The following is a 23,613-nucleotide window of genomic DNA, read 5'->3' as shown; positions in this document are numbered from 1 at the left end:
CAGGAGGCCATCACTGTCTCGGTGCAGTGAGGCTGTCTCTCACCACTCTTGCCCGTGCACCATTTGGGGAATTGAGTCTTTCTGAAGAAATAGAAGTAAAACAAGACATGCTGTCCTCCTGTGCATTCGCTTCAGGCTCACACAGGTTCCACGTCCCCACCGGAGCCGGGCAGTGTCTGGTGGTGAGGTGGGGAGGGAATAACAAGTTCACTTCCTGGGGATGGGCGGTGACTCATAGACTCCAGGACTGGAAGGGACCTCGAGAGGTCATCGAGTCCAGTCCCTGCCCTCATGGCAGGACCAAATACTGTCTAGACCATCCCTAATAGACATTTATCTAACCTACTCTTAAATATCTCCAGAGATGGGGATTCCACAACTTCCCTAGGCAATCTAGTCCAGTGTTTAACTACCCTGACAGTTAGGAACTTTTTCCTAATGTCCAGCCTAAATCTCCCTTGCTGCAGTTTAAGCCCATTGCTTCTTGTTCTATCATTGGAGGCTAAGGTGAACAAGTTTTCTCCCTCCTCCTGATGACACCTTTTTAGATACCTGAAAACTGCTGTCATGTCCCCTCTCAGTCTTTTCTTTTCCAAACTAAACAAACCCAAGTCCTTCAGCCTTCCTTCATAGGTCATGTTCTCAAGACCTTTAATCATTCTTGTTGCTCTTCTCTGGACCCTCTCCAATTTCTCCACATCTTTCTTGAAATGCGGTGCCCAGAACTGGACACAATACACCAGTTGAGGCCTAACCAGCGCAGAGTAAAGCGGAAGAATGACTTCTCGTGTCTTCTTTACAACACACCTGTTAATGCATCCCAGAATCACGTTTGCTTTTTTTGCAACAGTATCACACTGCTGACTCATATTAAGCTTGTGGTCCACTATGACCCCTAGATCTCTTTCTGCCATACTCCTTCCTAGACAGTCTCTTTCCATTCTGTATGTGTGAAACTGATTGTTCCTTCCTAAGTGGAGCACTTTGCATTTATCTTTATTGAACTTCATCCTGTTTACCTCAGACCATTTCTCCAATTTGTCCAGATCATTTTGAATTTTGACCCTGTCCTCCAAAGCAGTTGCAATCCCTCCCAGTTTGGTATCGTCTGCAAACTTAATAAACATACTTTCTATGCCAACATCTAAGTCGTTGATGAAGATATTGAACAGAGCCGGTCCCAAAACAGACCCCTGCGGAACCCCACTTGTTATACCTTTCCAGCAGGATTGGGAGCCCTTAATAACTACTCTCTGAGTACGGTTATCCAGCCAGTTATGCACCCACCTTATAGTAGCCCCATCTAAATTGTACTTTCCTAGTTTATCTATAAGAATATCATGCGAGACCGTATCAAATGCCTTACTAAAGTCTAGGTATATCACATCCACCGCTTCTCCCTTATCCACAAGGCTTGTTATCCTATCAAAGAATGCTATCAGATTAGTTTGACACGATTTGTTCTTTACAAATCCATGCTGGCTATTCCCTATCACCTTACCACCTTCCAAGTGTTTGCAGATGATTTCTTTAATTACTTGGCCATTATCTTCCCTGGCACAGAAGTTAAACTAACTGGTCTGTAGTTTCCTGGGGTTGTTTTTATTTCCCTTTTTATAGATGGGCACTATATTTGCCCCCTTCCAGTCTTCTGGAATCTCCCCTGTCTCCCATGATTTCCCAAAGATAATAGCTAGAGGCTCAGATACCTCCTCTATTAACTCCTTGAATAATAAAGACATGTCCTTCTCCTCTGCTTGCTGCAGCGCTTTGGCTGAATGGAGACCCAGAAGCGGTGCCCTGCTTGGCTTCACAATGTGTATGTGCTTCATTGAACTTCCATTGTGAAACTGGCTTATCTTCTTCCACTGAGCCAGGTTTGCACCCCGGCCCGAAATCTCATGCTACTCTGGGGGTTTTCTGGATACAAGCAAGGCTTCTCACCTGCCAGCAGTCCTGATGCAGCCTTGGGCTCTCCTGCAGAATACCCTCTTTTAGCATCTTCTGTACAGGTGAACTCTGGTTCGCAAGTGCTTTGTGCTTCTCCCTTGCTCAATGACTGGCTCCCTCTGGAACGAGGAAGTCAGATTGAGCTGTTGAGCAGCAGCTGCTATTGCTGTCCTGCATGTCTTCTCAGAGCAGGTGGAACCAACCAACAGTCAAGACAAACACTCACATGAGCTCAAGAAGAGATCCCCAAATTTAATCTCACTTGTGACCTGTGCAGGATTTTATAACTCGGGCCCCAAGGGGTAGTGTTCGTGTTTGATTTGTGGTGACTGGTTGCCAGCATGGGATTGGAGCAGAGAGGGACAGTGGCACCAGACACCCTTCATTCCAGGTCAAAGGGATTTTGTTTCCCTTCTCAAAGATGCAAGAGCTCTCGGCCGTAACGATGTCTGACGTGACTTTACACCAGAGTCTGTGTGTTACAGACTATAGAGCTTGTCCTGTTCTGGTGTTTCCTAAGCAGAAAGCAATTTTTCAGTCCTGCCCTGCTCCCGAGCAAAGTGGGGAGGACGGCCAAAGTCACTGAGCTTCTCCTTTGGTGATTTATTTATTTGCTAATCTGTAGAAGTAAGGAGAGGAGCTTGCAGCTGGAAGTTTGATGGTGGCTGGGCTATCTTGTGTATCTAGCCATTCATCTGTTACATGTAGCAAAGACTTACTGAGTTGTCTTGCAGATAAGATTGGAAGCTCTCATCTTGTGTAAAGACACCAGTTAGCTTGATGCATGAGGAGTCCCCGCCTTCTGTGTTACCTGATCTGCATTTATTGCTAAACCATTATAATTTTGTGGCTTTGAGCTTATCTACTGATTTATGAAGCCAGCAGATCTTGTATAATGTATTGTAGAGAAAGGAGCTTGTAAATTCTACAAGTGATGGCCTAGGGAATCTGTAAGCCTTGCAAGCTGACAAGCTCAGGATTTATCATCTTTCAGAAAGAAAGCTAGGAATTTAGGTGCATAAACCTGCTAATGCAATGTTAAATTGGTACTGTTAGAATGGCAATGCAGTGAGGAGCATTAGCCTAGCTATGCTGCACATATGCAATGTCTGGTTCTTTTCTTGTTAAATATGGAGCTCGGTATATTGGGGTCATTAAATGCATCCTACAAAACATGTAGGACCTGGAACATGGCCAACCTATCACTGTTGCTGGGGCCTTATCTCTAGTATTTCCCGGCTGTCTGCAACCTTCAAGTTGCAGTATGCAGGTTCTTGTGCTGTGTGCACATGCAAACGCTCAGAGCTGTGGGCTGATTCCCTATGACTTAGTCTGAAAACGGCCATCTTCTCATGATAGCGAGCCATGGCTCCTGTTGTGTCTGCACTTGACATCAGAATGAAATCCCATGGAAGAGTTGAGGATGCTGACACCGGTCTGTGCTGCCACAGGGATTTTCCCGTTTGGATTCAGGCATACACGGGTTAGACAGACACTGTCTTTAGGGAGTCAAACACTTTTATTTTGATGGGGGGCACTGAAGCCTCCAATTAGATATTTTGGCTCTGAAGTTTGTAAGGAGCTGTGTGAAGAATTCCTGGATCTGGACTCTTCCTCTCTGACAAGATGGGACTGTTTCTCTGGAGACCCTGATATCATGTGGATTGCCAGCTGAAGAGAAGCCTCTGGTTGTCTGTGTTCCTGCCCTGTCTTTCCAAGGCCATGTGTCTCACGCTTATGGGGGGCTCTGGAGAGGAAAAGTCATGAATGAAAAACATTTTTCTGTTTTACCTGAGTTTATATAAAGCTTATTCTTATAAAACCTCCGTGTGGGGCTGCCTGGCCCGCTGGCATCACTTCATGTGGCCACCTGTTTTGGGCTTTTATGCTGGCTCAGTACTACGCCCCTTCTGGTACAGTTTGATCATTTCACCCTCGTCCTCAGACGAGGGGGGTTGGGACGTACGTACCTCATTCTGCTCCCCAGAGGAGTGGCTTTTCCTCTCCCACCAGGTCTGGCCGTTGATTGAACCATGCTGCAGGGGCTGAGCTGTAGTTCTAGTGGCACTGACAGCACTGCTGGTTCCCTGGGCTGACTCTGGTTGTGCAGCGTTTCCTTGTGCTCTGAGCGTGGTTCTAGCCATGGTCCTTCTGCCTTAACCTAAGAACAGTGCTGAGCAGTGAGACTGCAGGTATTTCTCTCCGACTGTCTGTAAATGGAAGTCCCTGATTCTGGTCCGTTTGTAATGCTTCCCCCTGTAGAGCCGCACCGGTTGATGTGGAGCTGGTAGAAGGGACTAAGGAGGAAGGAGACGACTTCATGCAGATAACTCAGAGGCAGCACCCTACAGCTTGGGTGTCAGAGTGTAGGCCAAACGCAGCATACCGTGTTCTTCAAAGTTGCCTATGGCCATTTCTCCCCCTTCAACGTGGAGGTGCAGCCATCTGATGAAGGTGGAGCAGGCCAGGTTGGAGCCTGGACTCTTCAGTTCTATCTCTGTCGAGAGGAGGTTGACTTCAACCTGCTCTGTCCTAGGCTACGAGTACTTGTGGCACCTTAGAGACTAACACATTTATATGAGCATAAGCTTTCTGCCCATCATAATAATGGGAGCTGCTGGGAAAGACCGTGTTTCTAAACAGTACCTGGAGGAAGCAAATATCTCAGTATAGACTCTGAGAGGAGCTGGCTTGATACCATGTCCAGCATGTGTCTCCTCCCCCCCCCACCCCCGCTAGGAGACTGGACAATGCCATTCTAGGGGTAGGGAAGAAAAGTTGTTACTGATTGCATCAAGGCCCACTTTCCCCGTGGCAGCTAACCTGCCGGGGGGCAGCTAGGTACCAGAGTACTGGTAAAAACGAGGATGTTTCAAATACTTCCCCCAGGAGAGCTGGAAAAGATGGTGAAGGTTTTTCAATGCCAGAGAGAGAGATTGGCCAGCCCTCTGCCTTCTGTGAAGCACTTTGCCTATAGCTCTGCTCTCTGGCTTGGATGAGCCACTGACACTATTACTATAGCAACCACTGCTACCTAGGATGGGGATAACTGTTGCCACGGTGCTAGCTGGGGAAGAATTCTGCAGAAGAAAAACAGTTAATAATTAACTTGTGGACAAACATGATTGCAGAGATGTACCCCCTACCCCTTACCAAATAGTTCACTTGTCTGCAGCATGTGGTCGGAGCATGTTACTGACTGTGGCTCTTACACCTTTCAGAAGCAGCTGCACCTCTCTGCAGTTAGGTGCACAGCCACCTGACCAAGGCCTTTGATAGTGGGCAGCAGGTGAAGCAGTTAGCCTCTGGGAGTGATTTAATTTGTCCCTATGGGGCACAAATTATCTTATGACATTATCCTAGAATGTTCCAGCCAGATCAGACTTGCTAACAGTTTGGCCTGGCCCTGCGCTGACCCATAACCCTCATGTATCTTCACATGACACGTTCCCCGTACGCAAGTTTAGGGTTTTCTTGTTGGAGTTCAGAGTGGAGTGTTACTTTAAATGTCTGGGCCATCTCTGCCGCAGGCGTCACCAGGAAAGGTGGGGTTTTATGCAGCTGAAAGAATGATTTGCTTTACTAGGTTTCTTCCCTCAGCAATGGGCTTCAGCTAGACTTGCGATGACTGACATAGCCGAGCTTCTGCACAGGTCTCGGATAGGAAGAAAATTATTTTGGCCAAACCAACAATCAAAGAGCTGCTGTTAGTGTTTCTGCTTGTTCTGTACTGATACTCTGAGAGGGAAATGTCACTGCCACATGCCATCCGAAAGCTTTGTGCTTAATAGCGTCCCTAACAGACTTCATTTCCTATGAACCTTCACTATCCACTAGTGATGGCACCCAGCAGGAAAATCCTGTGGACGGTTAGTCTAATGCTTCTGTTCTTTATGCTGGTGAGTGCTCAAACAGTTCTCTGGTTAAGAGCATCTGCAGACAGGCTCCTGGAAGAGGAAGGGCACAGGATGTACAGTTCACTTTCAGTAACACAACAGCTGAAAACAGTCACACAAAACCTCAGATAAAATGCACAGTACAGGCTAGTAACATGGCAATGATCAAACACATGTCTTTGTGTCTGCTCTAGAGTGCTGGGATCTGGTTCCTGTGATTGCACACCCCAGCCTGAGGGCTTTGTGGTTTGGCTCCTGGTACAGTTCGTTGTGCAGAGATCATAGGATATCTTTTTCTCTGTCCTGCTAGTCACAGTGTGAAGGATTTAAGATACATTCGTAATGTACTTGGGCAGTCTTGAATCACACGGGTGACTTTCTATCCAAAGATTTGCCCAACACCGTAGTTAGAGGAAGCACAAATGAAGTGCTTATACTAAAGCATGCTTCTCCTATCTGGAACCTACAGTAATTCCCTCCCATGTGTTAGGCTTGGTCTACACCACAAACTTATGTCGGTATAGCTACGTTCACTCCCTTGTGCGACATAGTTACACTGAACTAACCTCCAGTGTAGACCACGATGTGTCAATGGGAGAGCTTCTCCCGTCGACACAGGTATCACCTCTCTAGGAGGTGGAGTACCAATGCATCCGAAGAAGTGAGCTGTAGCTCACGAAAGCTCATGCTGAAATAAATTTGTTAGTCTCTAAGGTGCCACATGTACTCCTGCTCTTAGTGCCAACAGGAGAAGCTTTCCCATGGACATAGATATAGTCCCCACTGTGCACTAGCGTGCAGCTGCAGCACTCATAGAATCATAGGGGAATCATGGAAGATTAGGGTTAGAAGGGACCTCAAGAGGTATCTAGTCCAACCCCCTGCTCAAAGCAGGACCAGTCCCAACTAAATCATCCCAGCCAGGCCTTTGTCAAGCTTGACCTTAAAAACCTTTAAGGATGGAGATTCCACTACCTCCCTAGGGAACCCATTCTAGTACTTTACCACCCTCCTAGTGAAATAGTGTTTCCTAATATCAAACCTAGACCTCTCAATGTAAGTATAGACAAGTCCTTAGCTAGTTGACCCTTACCGCACCCTTGGGAGGTGGGTATGATCCCAATTTTAGAAGTGGGGAAGCAGACACAGCCATTAAGTGATTGACCCAAGGCCATAGTAGGGTTTGGTGGCAGAGGATGAGCTGGGATTAGAACTCAGGAATTCTAGATTCCAGTTGTGCTCAAACCTCAGAGCAGTGGTGCCCACATTTTTTCTGTCACTCCCCCCCTTGCCAGTAATGGAATCTGTCTGTGCCCCCCCACCATTACTGCACAGTTGGCTCAGCAGAGGAGCTTGGGCTGAAGGCAGAACTGGGACTGCAGGAGGAGCTCAGGCTAGAGGTGGACCTGGCCTAGGGGTGGAGAACATTCCTCCACACTCCTCAGTTTGGGGACTACTGCCCTAAAACAAGTCTCTCAGAAATGCCCCACACACTGTCCTTCACTCATGCATTTTCAAGCTAAGTTCACTTACATATATTGTCAAGTATCAGAGGGTAGCTGGGTTAGTCTGGATCTGTAAAAGCAGCAAAGAATCCTGTGGCACCTTATAGACTAACAGACGTTTTGGAGCATGAGCTTTCGTGGGTGAATACCCACTTCCTCAGATGCATGACATGCATCTCATGCTCCAAAACGTCTGCTCCAAACGTCATGCTCCATCTCATGCAGCTCATGCTCCAAAACGTCTGTTAGTCTATAAGGTGCCACAGGATTCTTTGCTGCTTTTACATATATTGGAGGTCCAAATTAATTTTAATTTTGCCAGCATAAAATAGGTTTTCAGAGCTGCTTTTACTCTGTGCCTCTGTAACATGGAGAGTAACCACAAGGACCACTGCTCTCCCCTCCTGCACAAAGGTAGAGTTGCTGTCTAGTGGCAGGGAATTGGAATTAGTCCCGACAAAGCAAGACCAGGGTTGGAAAGAGTGGTGTTCAGCACAGAACTTAGCAGTGGTTAACTCAGCAAAGGGCCCCATTAGCAGACCACAGTCTAGTCAAGATCCACCTCTAGTTAAAAATAGCTGCAGGCAAGTTCCTATTAGCTTCCGTGAGTGCTGAGGAAAAGGTAGCAGAACTTCCCCCCCCAGACTAGTGTGAACAGAAAGGTGAGGCAATATTGTGTCTTGGGAATACTTGTCTATTTCGGTGAAGTCCGCTTAATGTCTTCAAAGCTGCTTAGCATTTGCATTCTGCCAGAGGGAGGCTTTGAAAAGAAAACAGGCAAAACTTCTTAAACTGAAAAGGCCAGAGCTTTATTGACTGCTGACTGCTTTTCTGTGCCCTGGAAGAAAAGGGATCCAGAAGGTGGAGGGCCACGGTCAGGGCATGGTAATGACTCCTCCATGTCTTGGGAGAAGGCATTTTTCCATCTTTTCATCTTTCCATTTGGATCAACATGGAGCACTGCAAACTGGGAATTGTAGCCTCTGTAGGCTGCAGTTCTGTATTAAAGAAAAGGGGGCTTGGGGGTGCATTTGGCCTCCCCCACTGTTGGTTGTGATCCCAGAGAGCAGGCTGAAGTTCAAGCCAAAGCCACACACCCTTTCCTTACTGAATTTGTTTTCCTTCCACAGATTATTTGTGCACTCCTGAGGAAAACGTGTACAAGATAGATTTCACCAGGTTTAAAATCCGAGACATGGAGTCTGGCACTGTACTGTTTGAAATCACCAAACCACCTGCCTCAGGTGAGTGCAGAGAATGTTGTCACTATTAAACAAATGCCACTTCACATCTTTCTTCTAAAGAAATAACCTTTGCCTTTCTCCAGCCCCTTTCACTCCAAGCATTTTCCAAATAGCAAAGGGACACTGTCAACCTGAAATCTAGTCGCTTCAAAAAAATTATCTTCCTATCGAAGTTGGGCCTCTACGCCAGGGGTGGGCAAACTTTTTGGCCCAAGGGCCACATCTGGGTGGGGAAATTGTATGTAGGGCTGAGGCAGAGGGTTGGGCAGGGGGTCGGGATGCAGCAGGGTGCTCAAAGGAGGGGTTGAGGTGCAGGAAGGCTTTGGGTGCAGGCTCTGGCCCAGCGTCGCTTTCCTCAAGCGGCTCCGGAGTGGCAGCGGTGCACAAGGCAGGCTTCCTGCCTGCCTTGGTCCCCACACTGCTCCTGGAAGTGGGCAGCATGTCCAGCAGTGATTCCTGGGTTGGAGAGCGGCAGACGGCTCTGCCATGTGCACTGCCCTTGCCTGTAAGTACCACCCCCAAAGCTCCCATTGGCTGTGGTTCCCCATTACCAGCCAATGGGAGCTGTGGGGGGCAGTGCCTGCAGGTGAGGGTAGCACACGGAGCCCTCCTCCCTGCCAAGGGCCACAGGGACATGGTGCCAGCCACTTCCAGAAGCAGGGCCAGGGCAGGCAGTAAGCCTGCCTTAGCCCTGCTGCGCCACCGAGCTGGCAATCCTGCGGGCTGGATTGAACACCCTGACTGGCCGGATCTGGCCTGCAGGCTATAGTTTGCCCTCCCCAGCTGTAGGCAGTAGCCTGCATCAGTGCCCATTTTGCCAATATGGACGTGATAAAAAAGCAAGTCCCTTCCCCAGTGTTTTTAATTCACTATATGTGACAAGAGGCAACAGGTGGATACTGCACATAAATGGGAGAGCGGCGGTATGAGGTCATGGTGAAACTGGTTAGTGTCATTGGAAGCAGTAGTCTCAGATTTGACACCAGCTTCTCAGTTCCCCAGCCAATTTCTGTGGTTTCACAATCCTATTTTCCTATCGCTTAAAATGTCTTTCACGAAGCAGCAGGGAAGAGACACTTCTCCAAAGGGAGACTCTGTCTGTAGAGGAGGAACTGAGTATATGTGAAGTGCTATCAAAGACACAAAGAAAGCAAACTGAAACACATAGGGTTTGTTTAATCTCTGTTAAATCTTCGGTGTTACTTGTAACCATCAATGATGCTGACAATCCAGACAGAAGCATGTCTTATATTTTAAGTTAAGTGTCCCTTTGAACCTCTGTCTCCTTGCACATAAAATGGAGTTTTCTTCATGTTATAGATGGAGAAACTGAAGCACAAAGCTGAAATGGCTCGTTCAGTGTCCCGCAGTCAGAAGTATAACTGGGTTCAAAAAAGACTTATGTTCATGGAGGATAGGTTCATCAATGGCAATTAGCCAAGATAGTCAGGGACACAGCCCATGCTCCAGATGTTCCTAAACTTCTGACTGCCACAAGCTGGGACTGGACGACGGGATGGATCACTCGATATTTGCCATGTTCTGTTCTTTTCCTCTGAAGCATCTGGCACTGGTCACTGTTAGCCGAGCATCCTGTCTTCCATGTGGACCACTAGTCTGACCCAGTGTGGCCATTTTTATCTTCTCCAGGAGACAGCGTAGTGACCCCCAACCTTCTAATCTTTACTACACAGAAGTGCAAGAGTTGGGACTTTGAACTGGGTAGCAGCATGACTTTGCAGCTGGATTGAGATCAACATTTACATTTGAGGAACAAATCCTTTATATTTCAGTCATATAAATAATTTAAACTTGTTTCCCAAGTGTAAAGCTCTTGCCTGCGCAGTGATGGAGAATGAAAGTCACCTGTAAACAGTTTCCGCAGCAGCCAGTGAATAGAGGGAGATGTGCACAAGTAGCAGGCAGGCCCTTTGCTGTGCTTTGCTGCAGGGCAGTCTTAACGCTGTAAGTGACCAAATCAACAGCAGATAACGGCAAGTCTGTGCCAGAGGCCCCACTTAGAAGGAAAATGGAAGTTATGAAATGTAGCGTTTCTGGACTTTTCTGCATGTCAACTCCCATTATGTGTGTTTATTGATTCTCCTTCAACCCCTCAAAATGTTACTGAATTTGATGACATGGAAAGTAATAGGCTGTTTATGTCTGCCTCTAGCCAGGGATAGTGAGGGTAGGTGCTGTGCAAGCTGCCCATATGTATCTTTGCTAGCACACTTGCAGCACCAGTGGATCTTCCAGTTCTGGACCTTACTTTCCACTGTTAAATCACCTGCGTCCTTGCCTTCAACTCTCCTGCCATTCCAGCAGTGAGTCTCCATTGAGCGGAAGTTGCCAGTCATAACAAACTGTATGGCTGTCTTACACTTGTGAGTCATCTCCTGAGATAGAGGGAGAGAGAAGCTAGTGACCTGGCCTCCACTGTCCAGCTTCTTCTGCAAACATTTACTTTGAATATGTTTATAGAGCTGGAATCCAGTGTGTGCGTTACCCCTTTCTGCTAGAGATGCTATCCCCGTGGAATGGCATGAGGAGAAGGACAAAGCTGAAGAGCCAAACTTTATGGCTCTGAAACAACACTACAAGCCCATGTGGCTGTCATGTGGGCAGTGATAGCCACATGATAAAATCAGCTCTGAAGAACCAAAATAAAATAACGAGAATGTGTTGAGGAGCTCCAGAAAGAGGCCCACCTCATTCTCTACTGCCACAACTGACTTGATTCCTTCACAAAGAAAGTGCTGCTGCAAAGTAGGACTGTGCTATCTCTATTGCTACATTTCCTTCAAGAAGCGGGCAGGTGGTAGATCTGTCTTTAGTTTTCTGGAAGTATTCGTGCTCATTAGGGATACAAACAAGCAAATAGATCAGCTGACATAGCATCAGTGACTGGAACTGTTTGGGGTAGAGATGTAATACTGTCTTTGTATATTACCTTCCACCTGAGGATATCCAAGCTCTTTACAGACCATACACAGCGGAGGACCCCTGGTAGATAAGTAAACATTAGCCATTTTCTGCAGATAGTTAACTTCTCAGTGCCTGAGTTTGCCTGACTTGTCCACAAACGTCTTATACAGTCTTTGGCTGGGCCTTCAAACTGAGGAGATAGGCAGTATTGGGAATGGAGGATCTCTGAGGGGGAAGGGGGGACTTCAAGGTACCAGTTAAAGGTGCTCTCCTTAGGTTCCCGTTTCTCAGTCCACAATGATGAAGATTTGATTTGTGCCATTCCAGAACGTGAACATGGTGATAAAAAGGATGTTGACCCTAATGCCGGGCGGTTTGTACGCTATCAGTTCACCCCAGCTTTCCTTAGACTTCGGCAAGTTGGAGCCACGTAAGTACCTGGGGTATTGTGCTGCTCTTTCTAGTACTGAAATCAGTTGCACACTTTCTGGTTGGAGTGAAAGTGTCTTTAGTTTGCTGTAGGTACTAGATAGGTTTGCAACTTAAGTCAGTTCAGTAGAGGCATTTTGTTGAGTGTGAAGAGGATCTCCTAACACCTTGAGGTTTGAACATTCAACCTGCCCAATGCTTGTACCGTACCGAGAACTGGGGTCCAAGGGACTAATGCTAGGATCTCATGTGGCGGTGCAGAACCAACAGGCTACACACAGGTATCCCAGCTGCTCTTTGGAGAAGTGTGGCTTGGCAGTGGCTGTCCCACTTGCTCAAATTTTGAAAGAGGGATCTGCAGCCTCCGTCCTTCCCAGCATCACTCCACAGATGTGAATGGAATCATGAATTACAATGTGAACACTTAAAGCACATCAAAATTTGTACCATTGCATTACCTTTGGTGTGTCTGATAGTACCTGGTGCATGTCAATAAATGATGCTAAAGTGCAGCACCAATAAAACAGATTTTTCTGTCAAGAATATTGCCACTGACTTTTAAATTGTAAAATGCAGATGTGCATATATTGAGGGGTGGGGGGAGGAGGAGACATATCCTGAAAAATGAAAAAAAAACTGGTTCAGGGAATCTGTTTGTTTGTTTATTCCAGGTGAGCCTAGCTTGCTCTAAACGTGTCCTTCCCTTATAGGTAGCAATATATCTGTGGTGGAGTGTTGTGGGTAGAGAGGTGCAATTTGGCTGAGATGCCCACACCTTCCCTTCTTCTAGTTGGGTGAGAGGTCCCTTTCTGCTCTTCTCGGAGATTGCCTGCAGGATATTGGATCAGGTTGTGTCTGATCCTTTTGTTTTCCTTGTTTTTTCCACATTCACTTACAAATAAATTAGTACAGCAGATTCAGTGCTTCATGCCCATCAGTATTACAGTATCACATCCACAATACTTTAATGAAATATCAGCTGCTGTTTCAGTACCAATCCCATTTTTCAGGTGTGTAAAAGTCACTAGTTTGGATTCATGTCAGACTGGAATTTGAGAAACTGTTTCAGTTTCAGAGCAGGGCCGTTCCTAAAAGGAGGTTTGCATTAGTCTACTTGGAAAGAAGACAAACAGCATTTTTGTTGCTCTTATGGTGTCTGATTAAATCCTAATCAGAGGCGGAATTTTAAAGAATGAGAACTTGTAGGCAGAATGTTTAGGAACAAAGTGAAGGTTTCTCCCTGTAGAATCTTAAAACAAGCACCTTGACATCCTTACTGTTTGGGACAAAGACTCCAAGTTGCATGCCAACCTCTTCATCCTATTGCCTGCTACTCTGTTCAGGCAATAAATATTCACTTTCATTTGGGGGGCTGAAGCATGAAGGGACACGTGAATCTTTAGTGCATTTGGCATGTAAATATCTTGTGACGACTACAACAGTGCCACAAGAACACCTGTTCTCACTTTCAGGTGACATAGTAAATAAGCCGGCAGCATTATCTTCCATAAATGTAAACAAACTTGTTTGCCTCAGTGATTGGCTGAACAAGAAGTAGGACTGGGTGGACTTGCAGGCTCCAAAATTTTACATTGTTTTATTTTTGAATGCAAGTTTTTTTTGTACATAGTTCTACATTTGTAAGTTCAACTTTCATCATAAAGAGATTGCACTACAGTACTCATATTAGGTGAATTGAGAGATACTATTTCTTTGGTTTTTTTACAGTGCAAATACTTATAAAAAAATAAACTGTACACTTTGTATTCTGTATTGTAATTGAAATCAGTATATTTGAAAATGTAGAAAACATCCACAAATATTTAAATAAATAGTATTCTATTATTGTTTGAGTGCGATTAATTGCAATTGATTTTTTTAAAGCTTGACAGCCCTAATTAAAACAGCTTTTGAAAAAATCTACCTATGCCCAGGAAGCTATGCTGAATGCTCTGCTGTTTATGCAGTATGTTTGAGCAGCTTTTCCTCTGCTGATGGTGATTTGAAATGGTGAAATTCACACTTGTATTTCACTTTTGTGTGGGAAAAGTAGTTGTGTGCATTGTGTAATTCTGATTGCCTTGCTTCCTGGCTGACTTGTAGCATCACATTGTGTGCCTTTATACAAGCATGTTTTAGGAGCAGTTGCTTTAAGATTTTCAGCATTGTTTAAAGGACTCAGTTGCGTGTGGTGAACAGAAACTTTTGGCCAGGAACAAAACTCCTTGTTTCAATCTTCTTTTCTTCTCCATTGCAGGGTAGAGTTCACAGTAGGGGACAAGCCCATTAATAACTTCCGCATGATTGAGAGGCACTACTTCCGGGATCAGCTGCTCAAGAGCTTTGATTTTGAATTTGGGTTCTGCATCCCCAGCAGTAAAAACACTTGTGAACACATCTATGAATTCCCACAGCTCTCGGAGGACCTCAGTAAGTTCTCCCAGTTAATGGGTTGCCAGAGAGGGATGATAAACGGAGGTATTTCAGAGGGCTCCATCCCAAATGGAGCTATGTGTTTATTGTTAAGTGGGAATGGGAGAGTACAAAAACCATTTGGAAGCATCTGTGTTAATAGAGAAGTCACATTCTTGTGCCAGATGTACAACCACCGCTGAAATGGCTGTGCTTGTCTCTTACCAATAGAAGTTGGTCCAATGAAAAATATTACTTCACCCATCATGTGTCTCTAATATTGTGGGATTGATGTGGCTACAACATTTCATTTTGTGGTTAGAATTATTTCCATCAAATTGTGAAGACCTAAGTGATTTTGTAATCAATTAACATTGCTGTATATCTTAGTGCAGCTGAGCTGCAGAAATCAAGATTGTTGCACATTAGATGTAAATCATTTGGCCCACGTCCCTGGGGCCTTGGCTATCAGCAGAAGATTAACTCTGTGCTGATGATCAGGGGGTGGTGGTGGTGTACCTTATGTTTGTTCTTTTAACAACAGTCATGACAAATGTGCCAAGTTTTGAGTTTTTCTGCCTAAATGCCAGCTCTGCAAACTACCTAGGACTCAAAAATGTAGCTGTATTTTTTTTTTCTACCTCTTCTTCAGAGAGAAGATTCTGCACTCAGAATTTACCGTAGCGGACAATGGTCAATAGAGAGAGCGCTCACTCTTCTGTAGATGTATTGGTCACACTATATTAATTTCACTTATAAACAGCCTGTGCAGGGCCAAATGATTAATAGATGTTATAAGCATGTAACAGGCCTGAGTAGTTTGTTATATAGGTAGTTATAAGCACATCAGCGGAAAGTATTTATAGGTGATTATAAGCAACCTATTGGACACTAATAATTGATTACCCATTTATTACAACATCTACCAATCATTTATTAAACAGTTGATGAGTGGAACCTTAATATGAAGAGATTTCTGTATTGCCTGTTCAATGGTATCAACTTCAGAGTGTCAGACGTAATCACAGGAAGCGGATTCTGAGTAAGAATGGCATGTCCCTAGTCACTTTTTGAGCGTAGCGCCCCTCTGCTCCCCTCACTCCCAGCTCCCTTTTAAACCTTGTGCTTAGAAAGGAGTGCTTTATGGTTAAAGCACCAGATTGGAACCCAGGAGATCATGGTTCACTTCCTGCCCTGTCACAGACTTCGTGTGATTCTTGAGCAAATCACTTTGCTTTTTTTGTGCTTCCGTTGCCCATTAGTAAAATGGAGATGATACTGCCCGTGTCACAGAAATGTTGCATGGAGAAGCTCATTACTGCGTATTAATAGGGCCCTCAGAAAAAACAATTTCCTGGACTGTGCAGAAATCACCCAAGTAGTCCAGTACTGTGATTTTTTTCCAACAGTAGAGAGGGAGCCTCTGCATATGCAGCTTTGTGCTTGGCATGGCTCATGGTGTGTGGAGCAGCAGTTGAAGGGGCAGCAGTGCTGCCTTGTGTAAAAGTCTGCTAAATTGCCTCCCCCTCCCCCTCCCAAACTGCTTTGATTTACTCTGGTGGCTGCAGACTTTTTTTTCCCCTTTCTTCCGCCTGGTGGGTGGGTGGGTGGGCGGGCGGGCGGGCACCAATCTGACTCACCTGCTGCACACTTGGTAGCTGGTTTTATGCAAGGCCACTGCTTGGAACATGAGCAGCCTGAGTGGGGAGCTGGGAACACATACCAGCCACTGAATCTCCCCAAACTACAGTTCTGATGTGGTAGTGCTGTGCACTACAAGTCACAGTGAGATGAGACTGGTGTCTACTGATGGGAAAACTGCAGCAGTTTGGGGGGACGTGGCGGCTGGTGTACACTTCACTTCCCCACTGAGGCTGTGGCTGCTTATGTTCCAGAAAACCATCTGCCAGGTCTGCAGGTAAGCCAGCTAAGCAGATGGGTGAGCACCAAGTTGGAAAGAGGGAGAGGGAGATAATAGTTTGCAGCCGCCAGAATAAATTGCAGCAATTCATGAGGGACTCAGTGGCTAGTTTTATACAAAGGAATGCAGCAGTGACTTTTTGCTGACTATGAAAATCACTGCTGTACCCATGACACTGCCGTTAACTTTCTTTAACAAATCCTTGATTTTTCTCAGAGGCCTATGCATGAGGTGCTTAGGTACTATGGAGATGGGGGGCCGGCGGGGGGGAGGTACCTGGACAGTACAATTTCTCATGGTTACTTCCTTCAGGATGGCCATTAGTTGTGACCAGAACAACCATGTAAACTGTATCTTTACACATCCTGGTATAACTGCTGAAGAAAACACCAGATTTACAGTCTATCATTTGTGTGAGGTAGAAACTAAAATTTACCAATGTGCAACTTCTTTTGCAGTTCGAGAGATGATCCTTCACCCGTATGAGACACAGTCGGACAGTTTCTACTTTGTAGACAACAAGCTGGTGATGCACAACAAGGCAGATTATTCGTACAGTGGAGGACCATGAATACTGAGTGGACAGCAGAGCTGTGCTAGCCTTTCCTTTCCTGTAGAAATTGTCAGGGATTCTACCACCTTCCTGCAGTTGACTTGCAAGGTCAGCTGAGCACAGGTCCATGAACCAAGGACTCTTTGCTGTAGTAGGAGTTTCATGACTAAACTTGTTGAAGTCTTTCATCTTCCCTGAGCTTTGAAGCAGAACCCAGACCTTCAAGAACTCTAAACACAGTTCCACTCCAATGAATGATCTTTGGTCACCAGAGTCTGAGGCTCTTTAAATAGCTCTGTGTAAAAATGGCTTGATATATTATCCAGTTAATATCAGTACAGGAATTCTCTGCCCAAATTCTCCAGATCCATTTTTTCATTATTAAGCATCTCTTTGCACAATTGCTGTCTCTTAGAATGTGGGGTGGGAGAGCCTGTGAACAGGCAGAAGTCTAATGCAAATACAGAGATGCGTATCTTTATCTGATTCTGTTTATGAATGCTTCAAAGGGCACAGTTTTAATCCTAACTTCATTTGTACATCCACCTAAAAATGTCTGTCTTTCATCCTGAGAAGCAAGATGTAAGTGTGATTTTAGAGAAAGAGCCTCTCTAAATCTATAACTCAGCACATGTTTTACCTCCACATAACATTTCCTGTAAGATATCTTGGAAACAATGAAACTCACACTGAAGGACAGTAATTCAATAACGGGTCTGTCTTCAACTGCCCTTTTTTTCCTGTTTCTGTTAGAAACCTAGGATTGAGGGTTTGCAAGTCCCCACAAGTGTTGTCCTCTTTCGTTTGAGCTTCTGTGTTCTTTGCTGAATCATCCAGTCAAGAAGTAGATATGTTTTTAGTTTAGCTTGGCATTATCAGGCAGTTAATGTTCAGCCTATACCTGGTGTAAGCTTTTCTTCCCTGAATCTAATTTCTTCTTTAGCTGCCTGTATAAAGAAGTGTAGCGAGACAAGATGCTTCAGGAGGGTTGTCAGAGGAAAGTAGTTTCGTTTGTCCAAAGTGATTAGAGTGAATGGACTTTCTGCTTTTTCTTTTGTGTCTGAATTGAAGCATTTTATGGTCAAGTGTGTTTGTTTTTTCTTTTGTCCAGAATTTTTTGGACCAGCTATTAATTCCTCAGAGACCATATGTTTGACACTGCGCATCTACGGGCAGTGTATAACAGACGTTATCCAAAATGATGGCTCCACGTCCAGTCCTGCATAAGGAGTTTAAGAACTGTTTTGCACCAGTTTTGCATAGTATGCTGCTCTTGAGAGCAGGGAAGTGGAGGGGAGAGGCAAAGGCAAGCTAATAAATCACAGAGAGAATCTGCTGTATTGTACATTAGAATAGATGAAAATCAGTGAAAAGGTCCAAAATGAACAGAAGCAAAGGATGAAAGCTTTCTTCCTTTTATTTGCAGGTGACTTATGGTCATGAAACCCTCACTCAAAAAATTTGGTTCACTGATATCAGAAAAATTAAGCTTTGCAGTTTATAGCTGTTTCTATAAATACATTGTCTTCATGTCTAATTCTGTGAGTTAAATGGAACATTATATGTTAGCCTCAGACAAGTGTGATTGTAATAATTTTTTAAAATACCATTTCCAGTTGTTACGAACGCCTTTCCTCCAGTCACTGCCTAATCAACCAAGAAAATTGCAAACCATTCCAGTTGTAGCCATCCGTCATCTGAAAAGGGAGGCCTTCTCTGTTTGAACTTGGTTGGCTTGTTTTTTATGTTTGGCAGTTGATTGTTCTCTGAGGCAACTGCAGCAGGTTAGGACACAACACAGATTATTTTTTTTAAATTAACTGTAGCCAAAGTGTGTGTACACAGTTCACTGCTATAACAAAACAGCAAATACTACCCAGATGAGACCTGTCATCATTACTTTTTTGTACTGTATCTAACTGCAAAATCAGCCTAGGGCTGACTTATATATTTTAAAATGGTTACAAGGAGTTTTCCCAATTATTTTTATAGTAGTCTGGTCAGCCATGTATCATAGCACAACGAATCATCAGAAAATGAAAAATAGTTTACAAAAAATGGACCAGTTAATTTTTTTTTTCTTTTTGTATCAGGGCTGTTAAACTGTCTTGCAAATCAAGAGACTTTCCAACCTCATGGAAATATTGAACAGCTTTTGAAATAGTCAGTATGTTTAAATATATAAGAAAATACATTATGTGGAGACAGTAGAGTGTTTAGCCATTACTCCATGTACTTTCCCGTGTACTAATATCTTCCATCACTCATTCATTGTCTGTATTAACCTCTTTTGTGCTTAATAACAGCAGCTACATACAGCACGTGTGCCTGCCCAGCACTGCCAGACAAACACATTCCAGGAGCAGTGAGTTAAAATGTCACCATCTTGTAACATCTCAGTCCATTGCTGTGAGAGTGGTGTCAGTTCCATGTCATCTGTTAGCCCATCTTTTCATTTGTCGGGTTGTCATCTCAAGGATCCTCTTGGTATGTGATGATGTAACAAGCCATTTGGGAAACACTCAAATTCATTAGTCCCCAGCTCCTTTTTACGCTTTCTGTGCTATCTCTTGTTACTGTTTTTAAAGATTCCCTTGAAGTGTTAGTTGATTATAGGATTAAAGAGATGATATCTTTTGAAATAGGAAGTGGCTGAACAAAATATGCTGTGGGGGTTGCCTGCCTTTATAGGAACAAGAAGCTGGAGAAAAGGTACTTCATTCCCAGAAGTGCAATAAGTTACAGAATGAGCTTCTTGGTACATTGAATTTTATTGCAAGTGGGAGGTTAAGCATAAAAAAGAATGAAATATTCATGACCGGATTCTGGGACTAGTTTGGCAAACTGTGATCACAATCCATATTCTGGAAGAGGGGAGAGGGTTATATTTTCAGGCTAGAAAACAAATCCAATCATGATTTATGTAGATATGTTTAACAGCTAGTTAGTTTGCCCAGTCCTAGAAATAAAAATGCTGATATCCTTTAAAACAAGAGAGAAATTTTCAGCCATTTAATGGAGTAAATTACTAGATCATCTTTTGGCTTTGTTTTTTCAGTGGCTGCTTTATAAATTATTCTTTTTAAAAAATCAAATGTGGAAAAAAACTGTCAAAGTGCTAATATTACAAGACAGCCTGTGATGCATTTCTGAACTCTTGAGACCAGTTTAAAGCTTTCTTTAGAAGTGTTATGAACACAGAATTTTACAGTCCACTGTAACTGTCATTCTGTAGTTGCAAACAGTTTTTCACCTAGAGAGCTGTATGCTGCCATAAATTGTTTCCAACTTTTAAATAATCTAAGATTAATAAAAAAAGAAAAAGAAAGGCCTTGGATAATGGACAGGTTCCATTTCTACTCTGGCTGCTCATGCAGAAATATGCTGTGTAATATTGATGCTACATCCATTGCACATGATATCTGTGAAATACACAGGAAAAATCTCATAGGAGCTTTTCCAATATATTCATAGTTCTAGTGCCATTTCATGAGGAAATTAATTTTTTCCTTCTTCTGGGGCTTATTTTGTAACAAACTTCTAATGTTTCCTCTGATCTTAAGATGGGTCACTTTTTTGAGATATGAAGGAGCAGAGTTACACATGAAAGAAACTGCCGATAAGAGACCATTTTAAAACCAAATGCTTATAAGATGCCTTCAACTACCATTGGTTTGAATGGGAATTAAAAGCACTTGGCACCCTTCTAGAATCCGGCCTATGACTTCTTTTTAAAATTGGTACCTTATTTTTGGCAAAAGGTAGAACTGCAATTAAAAACATTTTTCATTTATTGTTCCCAGAAGGCTCTTAGTTACTTTCTATGTAGCTGTTACTCTATTGAATATTAATCCATGCTGGGTTTACCTTTGTGTTTAGGCTATGAAATCCTAGCTTTCCAGAGGGGTATTGCATTCACTTTATACCCAGCAGGTCAAGCCAAGACAGTACATCTTAAAATTGGGGTGTTCTAGTTACCCTCTTCCCCAGCCCCACATATGATTTTAATAGCCACTTTCTCAAGAATTCCATGTATGCCAGTATCATTTGAGAGTCTGGGACCCTAGTTTGCAAAGGTATAAAGGATTATCTCTAATGTTTTTGATTTGTAAGCCACTGGCTATTAAATGTTGGAACTGAAGTAAGATAAGAGTGAGAGTGTAATCAAGATGACCAACTTTTAGAGATTAGATATTCCTTATTACTAATATATTTATCGTGTCTTTTATTATTTGTTGAATTAACTTTGTAAACCTCTTAGTACTCTCTTGGAACACGTTAATATTTTACCTCCACTGTGGTTTGCTTAAGTGAAGTTTGATGCTGTTGGAGTTTCTGCCGTTGCTAACATTCATAGACTTTAAGGCCAGAAGGGACCCTCATAATCATCTAGTCAGACCTCCACTGACGTTACTCTTCTTTAATAAGGAAATAAATTATGTCTCAATTTAGTTATTGTAAGTGGACAAAATATTGGCCTTCATCTCTTTTCTAGCTCTTTATAATTTAAGTTCCTTGGAAATATAGGGAGGTTTTCAAATAGTTTATTCAACAGCAAAAATAACTTACAGTATACGTGTTAAATTAAATTATGGTCTGATATTTCACAGATTGCTCTATTAGAAGCATATAGTTGGAACAGGACAAATGCTTTCAAGACCAATACATTTTACATGCTCTGGCTTTGGACCAATGATCATAAAGAGAAAAGATTCCTGCAGATATAGTACATGTCCTTTATGCAGTGAGATGGTTTGTGCATTAGTTGACTATGCCATTATCATCGTGGATTGGGGAGGATTTTTAAGTCTGATTAAATGTAGGTAGTCTCTTCATTTCAAGATTAAAAATAAGATGTTATGTTAATGTTCTTGCTCGCAGTCTCTTTTGTAATAAAGTCTTGTTGTATGAGCAGATCAGTAAGATGGAACTGCTTGGCTTGTCTGTCAGCCATTTGGCTCACAATGAAAATGATCATACAGGGTAGCAAAAGTGCAACCTGCAGCTGCACATATCTTTAATATAGAGATACAGGCTAAAAGTCCCAACATGCAGTGCTTCATCTTAATCCAGACTGCCTACTCACTTGCATCAAGGATGGAGCACTGTGCATCAGAACCTGGTCTCCATGGGTCAAACCTTTGTTAAAGAAGAAAACAAGTGCGACATGCTCCATCTTATGCCAGTTAAATGCAACCCTTGGGCTCATATTCATATGAAGTGGCCAGTGCTGCCATTGGTTGTAAAGTTTGAACACCCTGTACTATTATAAAAGACAATGTTGAAGGGTGTGTGTGTGTCTATTAAACTACCCTCTTAGATCGTGAATGCTTGGGGGTAGGAATTGTTTGTTTTGTTTGAACAGCATCTGTCATTTAGTTAATGCTCCTGACATTCAACCTTCATGCCTCCTATGTATTGTAAGACTAACCTGTTAATAAATATCCATCATCTCTGTGAGAAGTTGTTGGCAAATAGCTCCAGTTAACCAGGTCTGACTAGGAGCTGGATTCCAGGAACCAGTGCTACCACTTGAAAGAAACAGAAGTGGAACAACTGAGAAACTACATGGTAGATTTTGGTTAACTGGGGCTAAGAACTGTAAAGTCCTGACAGCTTTAAATGTTCTTCTGTTAAATGAAAACCTTAGCTCATAGCTTCTGTTAGCAATTGTTTTTCTAAACCCCAAATGTAAGTATTAGTGAAGTTTACATAAATGTTTTAAAATCAGATTTATACTTAAATTCTCCGACAGCTATATATCGACTTGCAAACACAAGAGTGATATGCTGGGCATGAAATGCCAGATGCATTATCTTCTGAATCACAGCATAGTCTAAACAGATGGTACTGTATATTTGTAGATCCATGTATATGATTTAGTGAACACTTCCCTAGAATCACTGTGCTAATGCCTACTGTAATGTCTGCTTTTACTTTAATGCTACACTGAGAATACCTATCTGAATGTGACTATTTTGCATAAATCAGATTGGATTGTCTGTATTAAAATATGTATTTATAAAATAAAAATATATTTTTGGTGGAAGGAAAGTAAAAATCTAGGGATAATTCCATTGGGAAAATATTAGCAACATTTTTATCAAGTTTATTTTATAAATGTTTGTGTCTTGTTAGTTGTCTAACTCGAGTTTCCAGTAAGAACATCCACTGTAGCTCACTTAGTGGAAACACATTGCTGAAACTGAGGGAAACTGAGCAAGTTGCCATGGAGACTATAAGCCCTGGCAGTCAGTCCATCTGACTGACATTGGTTTGAGCACTTAGTTTGCTTTATTTGTTTGCAGAGGCTGAAATGGGGGGCGGGGGGGCAAGGAAGAGAGAGAGGATGAGAATAATTCAGAATAAAGAAAAATAGAATATGATTTAAGGTCTCCCTATAGAAGGTAGGAGTGTAGATGTTAAAAATAATGAACACAAGGAGTCCAAATAGTGAGTGCATACACTCACTCAAAACTAATATTGCCAGTCCAGTCATCAGTATTTACAGGTTAGGGAATATGCTTAAATATTTCTATTATTTTGGAAAAGGTGTTAAAATATGTATCTTTCATTAGCAAGTATTTCGTTTCCTGTAACAAACTGCAAAATGTTTTAAAAAATTAAAAGTAAATTATTGATCCTAAAAGTGGTGGTTTGGTTGTTTGCATTGGATGTTGGTATTTTGTATGATTAATGTATTATTCCACTTTAGCATGGAAGTGTGCTGTTTTACAGCAAATTGTCCACTAGAAACATTTTAATGAAGAGCTGTCTT

The 23,613-nt window shown here is 43.1% G+C and overlaps 1 protein-coding gene across 5 annotated transcripts in view; it reads left to right on the top strand.

The window, feature by feature from the left end:
• UNC119 (unc-119 lipid binding chaperone) overlaps window positions 1–23,469 on the top strand; it is a 48,202-nt gene extending 24,733 nt beyond the window's left edge. For 4 of the 5 annotated variants that reach the window (XM_030536375.1, XM_030536379.1, XM_030536377.1 and 1 more), the window contains exons 2-5: window positions 8,482–8,595; window positions 11,848–11,950; window positions 14,207–14,379; window positions 16,741–23,469. In XM_030536375.1, the coding sequence (XP_030392235.1) occupies window positions 8,482–8,595; window positions 11,848–11,950; window positions 14,207–14,379; window positions 16,741–16,853 (503 nt within the window). In that variant the 3' untranslated portion in view covers window positions 16,854–23,469. Of the gene's footprint in view, window positions 1–8,481; window positions 8,596–11,847; window positions 11,951–14,206; window positions 14,380–15,013; window positions 15,865–16,740 lie in introns of those variants that run through there. The other variant, XM_030536376.1, reaches the window with a different exon arrangement.
• Window positions 23,470–23,613: the final 144 nt, after the last annotated feature.

Source organism: Gopherus evgoodei, chromosome 17, assembly GCF_007399415.2.
Source record: "Gopherus evgoodei ecotype Sinaloan lineage chromosome 17, rGopEvg1_v1.p, whole genome shotgun sequence".
In the NCBI taxonomy this organism is placed as follows: domain Eukaryota; kingdom Metazoa; phylum Chordata; order Testudines; family Testudinidae; genus Gopherus; species Gopherus evgoodei.
This window is presented reverse-complemented; position numbering and strand designations above follow the sequence as displayed.